Source organism: Mesoplodon mirus, assembly GCF_964341445.2.
Source record: "Mesoplodon mirus genome assembly, chromosome: 3".
NCBI classification, from domain to species: Eukaryota; Metazoa; Chordata; class Mammalia; order Artiodactyla; family Ziphiidae; genus Mesoplodon; species Mesoplodon mirus.
This window is the reverse complement of record NC_138978.1, coordinates 144,481,187-144,493,129: the sequence shown is the minus strand read 5'-3', so window position 1 is coordinate 144,493,129 and position 11,943 is coordinate 144,481,187. Positions and strand designations below refer to the sequence as shown.

General features: G+C 35.0%; 1 protein-coding gene across 1 annotated transcript; it reads right to left on the bottom strand.

Moving 5' to 3' along the window:
* Positions 1–7,255: 7,255 nt before the first annotated feature.
* Positions 7,256–9,499, bottom strand: LOC309800702 (golgin-45-like). Its single transcript, XM_082615009.1, has one exon. The coding sequence runs from the start codon at positions 8,511–8,513 to the stop codon at positions 7,863–7,865; it is 651 nt and encodes a 216-aa protein (XP_082471135.1). The 5' UTR covers positions 8,514–9,499; the 3' UTR covers positions 7,256–7,862.
* Positions 9,500–11,943: the final 2,444 nt, after the last annotated feature.

The window sequence follows — 11,943 nt, the reverse complement described above, 5'->3', positions numbered from 1 at the left end:
GCATCCACTGGGGGACTTTGAACTATCCCCTGCAGATAAGGGGGGAATACTCTACTTAGAAAACTATACAGATAGTTAAAATACATTTGCAATTCTTTTGATTTTTTGATGTTAGCATAGTTACAAAAATAGCATATGTGCTTTGAAAAATGCAAATAATACAGAGATAGATAAAAGGTGAATGGCCACACTCTTTATTCCACTTTCCTGGGGTTATCCTTCTTAAACATTTGTTACATATCCTTAGGTTCTTTCTCTAGCAATTGCAGAAAATGAAATAAATGAAATCGATATGTATATATGAATGTATAAGACTACAGTCTTATGTTACAGAAATAGATCACCAACTTGCTTCTCTAAATTTAATGTATTTAATATAATAACATGCATACAAAAGAATATGTATAATATACATAAAAGTTAGACATATAATAATAAAAATAACACTATGAACCTGTTATTTAACTTAAGAACTAGAACATTACCAATATTATATCTACTAGTATTATTCAATCTTCTTGCATTTACCTGACTCCCTATCAGAAGTAATACTATCCTAAACTTTGTCACCTCCTCCCGTACATTTTGATAGTAGCTTTTTTTTTTTTACAAAATATTTATTTATTTATTTGTTTACTTGGTTGCACCAGGTCTTAGTTGTAGCAGGCAGGCTCCTTAGTTGTGGCATGTGAGCCCCTAGCCGCGGCATGTGTGTAGGATCTACTTCCCTGCCCAGGGATCTAACCCGGGCCCCCTGCATTGGGATTGCAGAATCCCAACAACTGCGCCACCAGGGAAGTCCCTTGATAGTAGTTTTATTACAAATGTATGTATCTATAAACATTATTATGTTTAGTTTGCCTAGTTTTGAGCTTTATAAAAATAGTATCATACCATATATAGTTTTCTGTGTCTAGATTTTTCACAAAATATTTTGTTTCTATGATTTATTTATCTTTTCATATAGCTGTATTTCATAAATTTATACTGCTGTATAATATTTTATTGTTTGAATAAAGCACAATTTATCCATTGTCCCATGAATGGACATTTAGGATGTCTCTGATTTTTTTTTATTGCAAACAATTCTACTATGAATATGTTATACATTTTTCCTGGTGCTCATGTGTAAATTTCTTTAGATTACATATCTAAAAATGAAATTGCTAAATTGTAAGGTACGCGCAATGTGATACACACAGTGTTGTTTGTGTTAAACACAATGTGTGTTCAAACTGCTGAGATTCTAGGGTTGTTGTTATTATACTTTAATATAACTTATCCTTGTCTAACACATTTAATTTGGTTGTTCAAATCATTTATTGTCTTACTGATATTTTATCTGCTTTTTCTACCAATTACAAAAGGTGTTTTAAAATCTTTCATTATGATTGTGGATTTGTCTATTTCTTGTACTTTTTTGCAATGTTTGCTTCTTATATTTTGAAGCTGTGTTATTAGGTATATTTAAATTTTGAATTATTAACTCTTCTGGTGAATTTTACCTTTTATTATTATGGATTTACTTTCTTTATCTCAAGTAATATTTGTTACCTTAAAGTCAGTTTTATCTGATAATAATATAGCTACACCAGATTTTGGGGGGGATTAGGGGTTCATGTTTGTTTGGTACATTGTTTTCCATTCTTTTACTTTCAGCTTTTCTGTATTTTTAATTTTAGATGTCTCTTGTAAACAGCATATAGTTGGGTTTTATTTTCTCATCCAGTCTGACACTCTTCATTTTTAAAAACTCTGGCCATTAAGAATTAATATAATTACTGATATATTTCTGTTACACGTACCATTGTACTATGTACTTTCTATTTCTCCCACTTACTCTGTATTTTTTTTCTTTTTGCCTTCTTTTTAATATATTTTATATTTCATTTTTTCCTTTAATTTGGGTTTCTTTTAATATTGGTTATCCTATAAATGATAACATACATCCTTGATTTATCAAAGACTCATGTTAGTTGGCACTTTTAACTTCCACTTAGATGAGGGAAGGATCTTAGAACACTTTGACTCCTTTACCTTCCTCCTGACTTTCACACCGTTGTATCATATATTTTAATTCTACATAACTTTCAAATTCCAGAAAACAGTATTCCCCTAAGTTAGAAGCTAATTTATTAGAGTAAATATTTTTATTTTAAAAATGAAAGAAATGAACTTTCAAGTCAAGAAATTAGAAAAAGAACAACTAACACACAACTGAAAGGAATATAGGAGAAAAAAATAGTAAAGATAAAACCTTTAGCGACTTTTAAGGACAGGAAAAATAGACTGTAGGTTAATCCAAGAGCTGAATTTTTGAAAAATGCCAGTAAAATGGTCAAACCTTAACAAACCTACTAAAAAAAAGAAAATACAAACAAAAGTAAAATGGGGATATATAGATCAATAGATACATAGCTCTAAACACTTAAAGAGAATAATATGAACAACGCTATGCTAAGGTATGAGTATTGATCTGTCCACAACACAGTTACACAGGAAATGTAAGTTTATTTTTCTATAATTCATCTCATTTTCTTCTTGAAGCCCTAGCTTATTGGAGAGTATGGAAACCTGATCTCAGCCAGTTTGGAATTTCTTCCTTTGAGTCAAGGAAGGGGACAGGTAGAGGGGTGAGGAGGTGGGAGGTGGTCTTTGTGTTTCCAAGGCATGGGTGAGGGGAAGATACTTACCTGGTCCTCAATGTTATCTGTTCACACAGGTATCTTCTGAGATGTCCATCATTCAGTCTGGTCCTCAGTCATTGATCCACACCATTTGTGACTGAGATGTCTTCATTCCTGTCTGTCTAGTCCTTTCAGGTATGGTGGCTCTCTCCCTGTTACATCCACGTCACATGTAGGAGTGTGGGCATAATTCTGCTTCTCACTGCCATGCAGGGGTACTAAACGCAAGCCTATTTAAAACCTGTTCAGCATAATCTCCTCTCCCAGTCACTTCTTCTCTGATATCATGTGACTACCGCAAGGCTCAGAGTACAGCTTCTCTCTTCCCCTGCCTTAGGTTACTCATATTTGTGTGGATTTTTACTACTTCCCTGGTACTCTGTGAATCAGGATACAGGGCCTATCTTTTGGGGATTTATCAATGTCTATATTCTTATTACTTCCCCACAATATCCTCCTCTTCCTTAGTCTGGGGGAATTTCTTTCTAGTCTTGTTGTAGCTCAGGGTGGGGTTCTAGGGAGGTGAGATTGAGTCTAGTTCTTTCGAGTTATATTTCTCCCAAATATTTTATCTATATATGGAACCTTCTCTATTTCCATAATGGCTTACATTTTTAGAAATCAAGTTCAAGAAGACTTCTTTTTTTCTGTTTACTACCCTGGTTTATCCCTTCCCTAAAGCAACAAGCTCACAACTGCCTAGCTGCTTAAAAGGAGTATGGGAGGAGGGATAAGGAAAAAAATGAACTAATAGGTGAAAAAAACTTAATATTTCAAAAATATCCTGTCACATAAAAACTTGTTGAGATGACAAATTTGTGGAATAATATTTGCTAATATCAAACACTTACTATGTACCACTGTTTTAAGAACTTTACATCTGTCAATCTAATAATCACAATAATAATTAAATAGGTATCATTACTATTCTGATTTTACAGATAAAGAAACTGAGATACAGAGATGTCAAGTAACTTAGTTTTGTTCAGTAGTGTCAGAGCTTGTACTCAAACCCAAGAAGTCTGGCTCTGTAGTCCACTTTCTAAACTACTATGTCTTTGGTTCTCAAATGACTCCTTAAGAAACATATGGAAATGTATAGGGGGTCTGATTTAGTTTTTATAAAGACTGAGGAAAGTTACTGGCATTTAGTGAATAAAGACCCAAAATGTTAGATGTCCTGTAGTGTGAGGATGGTCCTGAACAATAAAGAATTGACCCATCCAAAATGTAGATAGAACTTCTATTGAGAAACACTACACTGTACTGTACTACCTCTAAATTGCCAAGATTGACTCAAGAAGTTAAAAAAAAACTCATATAGATGAATATTCATGATAGAAGTTATAAATGTTATTAAAAAATTGATAGGCAGATTTTCTACTTAGTTTTTCTTTAAGGTTTTCAGGGAATAAGTGAGTTTCATAATATATATAATAATCTCTTCTAGAATATGAAAGGATATAGAATGCCTCTTTTTTTAATTTTTTTATTTCTTTTAACATCTTTCTTGGAGCATAACTGCTTTACAATGTTATGTTTCTGCTGTATAACAAAGTGAATCAGCTATACGTATACATATATCCCCATATCCCCTCCCTTTTACGTCTCCCTCCCACCCTCCTTTATCACACCTCTCTAGGTGGTCACAAAGCACGGAGCTGATCTACCTGTGCTATGCGGCTGCTTCCCACTAGCTCTTTACATTTGGTAGTGTATATATGTCAATGTCACTTTCTCACTTCATCCCAGGTTACCCTTCCCCCTCCCCGTGTCCTCAAGTCTATTCTCTGCGTTTGCGTCTTTATTCCTGTCCTTCCCCTAAGTTCTTCAGAACCATATTTTTTTTAGATTCCATATATATGTGTTAGCATACAGTATTTGTTTTTCTCTTTCTGAATTACTTCACTCTGTATGACAGACTCTAGGTCCATCCACTTCACTACAAATAACTCAATTTCATATCTTTTTATGGCTGAGTAATATTCCATTCTATACATGTGCCACATTTTCTTTATCCATTCATCTGTCGATGGACACCTAGCTTGCTTCCATGTCCTGGGTATTGTAAATAGTGCTATGATAGAATGCCTTTTAATTGATTTTATGAAGCTTATAAAACACAAATTAGATTTTTAGAAATATTGCTAGAGACACAGGGGGACATTTCATTATGATAAAAGCATCAATATATATCTGGAAGATACAACAGTTATAAATGTATTCACACTGAAGTGGGTTGAATAGTATCCTCCCCAAAATTCAGGTCCACCCAGAACCTCAGAATGTGACCTTACTTGGAAACAGAGTCTTTGCAGATGTAATTATTTAAGATCATACTGGAATGGGGTAGGGGGAGGGACCTAAATCCAATGACTGGTGGTGTTATAAGAAGAGGAGAAGGAATACATAAATGAATAAGGAAGAAGACCATGTGACTGCCAAGGCAGTGATAGGAGTTATGCTGTGCCCAAGCTAAGGAACATGTGGGGGCACGAGAGGCTTGAAGAGGCAAGGTAGGGTTCATCCCTAGAGCCTGCAGAGGGACTATTGGCTCTGCCAAGTCTGATTTTGGACTTCTAGCTTCCAGAACTGTGAGAGAATAAATTTCTGTTGTTTTAAGCCACTTAGTTTTTGATAATTTGTTATGACAGCCCAGGAAACTAATACACCTAATAACAGAGCCCCAAGATACATGAAACAACAACTTACAGAATTGAAAGGAGAAATAGACCGTTCAAATTGTTGGGAAATATCAGTATCCTACTTTTAATAATTGATGGAAAAAATAGAAAATCAGTAAGGATGTAGAAGGCTTGAACAACACTATCAACCAGCTTGACATAAAAATATATCTATATAACACTTCACCCACAGCAGCAGAATGCAAGCTCATAAATTTATTCTCCATAAATGTAAAAGGATTGAAACCACTCAAAGTATGTTTCTCTGATCACAATAGAATTAAATTAGAAAAATCAACAATAGAAAGAAATTTAGGGGATCTTCAAATATTTGGAAATTTTAAAACACACTATAAAGTAACCCATGGGTCAAAAATGAAATCACAAGGGAAATTAGAAATTATTTTAAGCTTAAAAGAATATAAAAATTTATGGACTGCAGCTAAAGCAATGCTAAGAGGGAAACTTATAGCTTTAAATGCCTATATTAGAAAAGCAACAGGTGCCAAGTCAACAATCTAAGTTTTTTTTTTTGAATGTAGAGAAATTTATTGCCACTTGAAACTATAACTCAGATGAATCAGACCAAAACAAAACCAAACCATTAAGTTTACATTAAAACATATTGTTATTTGATCAGATTTGTCTTTTGAGGATTTCTTTACTGATAGGCACTTCTGCAACCAGTTAGGGTAATTTGGTATAAACATTTTGTGGACATTTTTAAAGGTATATAAAAGGATGTTTGACGATAGCCAGTCATAAGTAAATAATAATATATATGACATAAAAATTGATGAATTGCATTTTTGAGTTTGAACAACGTTCTAGAAAGATCCTACTTTCTCTGCCATATTTCATAAGTATCAAATTGGATACTCCTGTTGTGCTGCAATTGCCAAAATAAGCTCAATAGTTAGAATGTTCCTTCTATATATCAAGTTGCATCCATTCAAAATATGGAATCCCCTGCACAAAACCAAAATGAGGACATGTTTTGCTCAAGCATTTGTTAATGTGGCTGTAAAATATTTAGAAGTTTCGTAACATATAGCATTTATTTTTAAAGTAGTCCCTTCACCCACAGTATTTCCGTAAGACTCTTTTGTAGCCCCTAAAAATCACCAAAAAGGGAAAGGACTCCTATCCCACTCCCTCCCCAGCCCCTGCCAGCTACTTTTACTTTAGAGTGGGGGTCAGAAAACTTTTTCTGTAAAGGACCAGATAGTAAATATTTTAGGCTTTGCTAGTCATACAAACCCTGTTGTAGCTACTCAATTCTGCTGTTGTAGCACATGAAACCAACCACAGACAACAGTAAATGAATGGGTATGGCTGCATATGACCCAAGGCTGTAGTCTGCCAATCCTTGCTTTAGAGTACAGAAATTAATTTGCTTATGTAAAATATATAGCAAGATTAATAAATTAGAGCCTAAAAGAAAGGTACAGAATCTTTTTCTTTTAGTCCTTTAGGAAAACCATCCTGTAATGCCTGTATTGTCTATTTTAAATATATCTACACAGTTTCATTTTTTTCTTACCCTGAGATATTTATTAAGAAAGGGTAATCTGGAGTCCAGTACATGAAACATCTTTGGGGATATATATTATTTAAATAGAAAGTGATAATACTTCTAGCATTAAAAGAACCCCAGGGCCTCCCTGGTGGCGCAGTGGTTGAGAGTCCGCCTGCCGATGCAGGGGATACGGGTTCGTGCCCTGGTCTGGGAGGATCCCATATGCCGCGGAGCGGCTGGGCCCGTGAGCCATGGCCGCTGGGCCTGCGCGTCCGGAGCCTGTGCTCCGCAGCGGGGGAGGCCACAACAGTGAGAGGCCCGCATACCGCAAAAAGAAGAAAAAAAAAAAAAAAAAAAAAAAGAACCCCAGCTGCCAAATAATAATGACTCTATAGTGTGCCTCCAACATATTGACTGTTAAAGGGCAATAAGTTCTCCCTGGCAGTGATTGCAGCAACTGAAAGTTATATTTTCATATCTTGTATAGGGATGAAATCGTCCAATATTTTTCTTTGTAGCAAGTAAGGTGGTTGGTGAAGACTCAGAAAATGGATTTCCAGGTGAGCTCTCTGTACAGGTTACTGGATCCAAAATGCGTAGAACCGTTTCAGCCATTTTTTCTGCTGGGGTGCTGCAGAATTCAACTGTTGATGGAAACTTTTTTTGACCATTAGTGCCAACATCTCCCAGAAGATGAGAATTTACTGCTTTTGCCAACTTGTGATTTGTTAACGCTAGTTCTGCTGTGCTGTGAGGTTGCGCATTAGGGTAGTAAGTTTGCTCTCTTCCCCACTGCAAGGAAACCAAGAGCTCCTCCAACAACTTCTGCGTAGCTATCATTTCCTGACGAAACTGTTCCCGTTCACTCAGGAGATCTTGTATAGCACTCTGTGTATCACGGTTTTGACGCTGTAAAACCGCTCTGGAGTTGGTTAACTCATCTGCCATAACCCTGCTTGCAAGGAATTTACTTCACCACACATCACACTGTATCGACATCCGTTCTAACTGTTCGGAAAGCTGAGCTATGTTTCGACCTAGGGCTTCGTTTTCTAAAATAAGCTGATTTTTCTCACGGGCTAGACGTTCAAAGTGATATTGAAGATCATCCCCAACAGAAGCCACCAGCAGCTTTTTTAACTCACGATTGACCTCTGACTGTACTCTGAGCTGGTTTGAAAGACCTTCTTTGTCCTGTAGTAACCTCCTTTCAGAGTTCTTGAGCTTTTCCAATATATTCTTTACCTCAGATAGTTCCTTTCTGGGTTCTTCAACTCCCTCTGGCTGGCCAAGTAATTCTCCTTTATGATGTCCCACAGACTTAACCTTTGCATTTTTGTTGGCGATATCATGGGTTATAGCGGCTTTGGGAACTAATATTCTTACAGCTTTGACTTCCACTGCTTTTTCAGCGAGAATCTTCCCCAGCTGAAGAACGCCTGGGCTCTCTGATGGAACTGCTTTCTTTCGTGGACTTGGAAGGATGTGATGCTTTATAGGTTGGATTCCAGGAGTAACTTCAATAGATTTAGGTGGTTCCTCAGTTTCCATTCCATCTCCCGCTCCTCGAATTGGGGATGAAGTAAGGATGACTTTGGTTTCTAAACTTTCAAGAGTAGTCATTTTTTTCACCAATAAAAATGCACCCCAAGACTTCTACTAAAAAACCTCTCAGACTCTTACTCTTCCTATTGCAGGGGGCCTCACTTTACAGGTTCTTCGTCTAGATCTCACTGGGCTAACTTCTCCACACACTACTCTTGCATTCTCAACAATCTAAGTTTTACCTAAGGAAACTAAAACAAAAAGAGCAAATAACCCAAAGCAAGCAGAGAGAAGAAAATGATAAAGATCAAAGAAAATCAGTGAAACCAAAGGTCATTGTTTCTTTGAAACAACAAACTGATTTTTGAGCAACAAAATTCATAAACCTTTAACTATTCTGATCAAGAAAAAAAGGAGAGAAAAAAACACAAAATAAGGAATGAGAGATACGGCATGATTACTGACCATATAGAAACTAAAAGTATTATGAGAATATTATGAATGACTTTGTGCCAACAAATTAGTTTAAATGGAGAAATTTTTATCAAGATGCAAATAACAAAACTAAGTCAAGAGAAAATAGAAAATCTGACTAGAAAAATAGCAAGTAAAGAAAATGAATTGGTAATTAAAAATCTTCTCACAAGGAAAAGCGCAGGCCCAGATGGCTTCCCTGGTGAATTCTACCTAACATTTAATGAAGAAAGATTACCAGTCCTACAAAAATGTTTTCAGAAAATAAAAGAGAAACAGTTCCCAATGCACTTATGAGACCACTATTACCCAGATATCAAAATCAGTCAAACACATCACAAGAAGATTGCAGAGCAATTATTCCTCATGAATGTATACACAAAATTTGTTAATGAAATACTAGGAAACTGAATCCAGCAGTATTTAAAAAGGATTATACACTGTGTTCCAGGAATGCAGGTTTAGTACCCTCAAATCAATTAATGCAATATACCATATTAATCAAATAAACAACAAAAACCAGATTATCATGCCAGTAGACACAGAAAAAGAATTTGATGAAATCCAACACCCATTAATGATAAACACTTTCAGCACACTAGGGATAGAGGGGAATTGCCTCAACCTGATAAAAGGTATCTACATGCTTAATCATACTTTTTGAGGAAAGACGATGTTTCCCCCGCAAAGATGCTTTCTCCCTTAAGGTTGGGAAAAAAGTAAAGATGTCTCACATTTCAATATGTGCTTGTGGTTCTAGCTAGTGCAGTAAAGCAAGAAAATTAAGTCATGCATATTGGAAAGAAAGACCTAAAACTTTATTTGTGTATATGTTCCTGAATAGAGACAATCTAAGTAATCTAAAGAAATAAACTACTGGAATAAACAAGTTTAGCAAGATCAATATAAAAAAATCAATTGTATTTCTATATGTTAACAATGAATTGTACAACAATAAAATTTAAAAAACAATTCCATTCCCATTAGCATCAGAAAGAATAAAATATATAGAAATAAACTTAACAAAAGAAGTGCAAGACATGCATTTCTGAAAGAAATGAAAGAAGATCTAAATAAATTGAGATATTCTATGTTCATAGATTAGAAGACTCAATATTGTTAAAATGGCCATTCTTCCCAATTTGATCTATAGATTCAATGCAATCCCTACTAAGGTTCCAGCAAGACTTTTTGTATAAATTGACAAGCTTATCCTAAAATTTATATGGAATTTCAGAGGACCTAGAATAGTTAAGATGACCTTGAAAAAGAACAAAGTTTGAGGACTATTCGATTTTAAAACTTATGAAGCAACAGTAATCAAGATAGTGTGGTACTGGCATAAGGATAGACATATAGATCAATGAAACAGAATTGAGTCCAACAATAAACCCTTACATTTATGGTCAGTTGATTTTTGACAAGCATGCCAAGGTAATTCAATGGGAGAAATGACATGTTGGTTCTGGGATAGATGGTTCTGGGACAATATCCATGTGCAAACAGATGGTTCTGGGACAATATCCATGTGCAAACAGATGGTTCTGGGGCAATATCCATGTGCAAACAAAACAAAGCAAAACAAAGCTTAAATCCTTACCTCATGCCATATGCAAAATTTAACTGAAAATGGATCATAAGTTTAAATATAAGACCTAAAACTGCAAAACTTCTAGAAGATGACAAGGAAAAAACTTTTGTGACTTTGAATTGGATAAATATTTGTTGGATATGACAAGAAAAACATGATACATAAAAGAAAAATTAATAAATTTGACTTCATAAAAATTAAAAACAACTGCTCTTTAAAAGACACCATTAAGGAAATGAAAAGACAAGCCACAGACTGGGAGAAAATATTTGTAAATCATATATCTGATAGAGGACTTATATCTGAATATATAAAGAACTCTTACAATTTTTTTTTACAAATTTTATAATAAGAAAAATAATCCAGTTTTTTAAATGAATGAAATATTTGAATAGACCTTTAACCAAAGAAAACATACAATGGCTAATGTGTACATAAAAGATGCTCCACAACATTAGCTTTTAGGGAAATGCAAATGAAAACAACAATGAGATGTCACTACACAGCCACTAGAATGACTATCATAAAAAAGATTGATGATACCAAGGGTTGGCTGGTGAGGAAAGGGAGAAACTAGAACCCTCATATTTTGCTGGTGGGAATGTGAAATTGTGCAGCCACTTTAGTAAACAGTTTGGCATTTTCTTTAAAAATTAAACATAAACTTACCATTGGGCCCAGCAATTCTACTCCTATATATCCATCCAAGAAAAACATAAATATATGTATACACAAAGACTTATATGTGAATGTGCACAGCAGTGTTACTTATAATAGGCAGAGATTGGAAACAATCCAAATTCCCATCACGGGACAATGAGGGAAAAACACTGTCCTTCCACATGCAAAAGACATTTTACCCCTCTCAGCTTTCATTGTTTTCTTTTTTTTTTTTACCCCTCTAAGTTTTAGTTTCTTCATCTGAAAAGTAATATTAGAAACTTCTGCCTGAGATCTAAAATATCTGAGTAGAATTTCTAATATTCCTGGGTCCAAATACCTGGTTTTAGTGAAAGTAGAAACAAAACTCAAGTTCATAATATTTCCTTGTTAGCATAGGTACAAGTATGATGGTGACATTGATTAAAATACAGAATTAAACTACTGTATTTTCCAACTAATGGGGCACAATATTCTTGTAAAAACGAAGCAAGCTTTGGGCAGTTCTGTTGTCCTAGGCTTTCTTACTTTTCTTTTTTAGCAATTGCTGACTAGGAAAGTAGAAACCAACACAGAGAGGGGAGAAAGAATATCTAGAGTGTGAGTGTAAAGTATGATTGGGATTGTAGAGATACAGGGGTAGAGAACAACGTGTATGTCCAGCCCCTCTGTATTCCAGGGTGTTCACATACATGCCGTGAACTGGGAAACTGGCATATTCCATAAATTGAGGGGTTTATATTTTTATTCTCATTTTCTAAATTGAGTATGCTGTAAATACGT

Bases quoted from the DNA above. Each gene is read 5' to 3' on its own strand.
- LOC309800702 (XM_082615009.1), bottom strand. From the start codon at position 8,513: ATGACTACTCTTGAAAGTTTAGAAACCAAAGTCATCCTTACTTCATCC.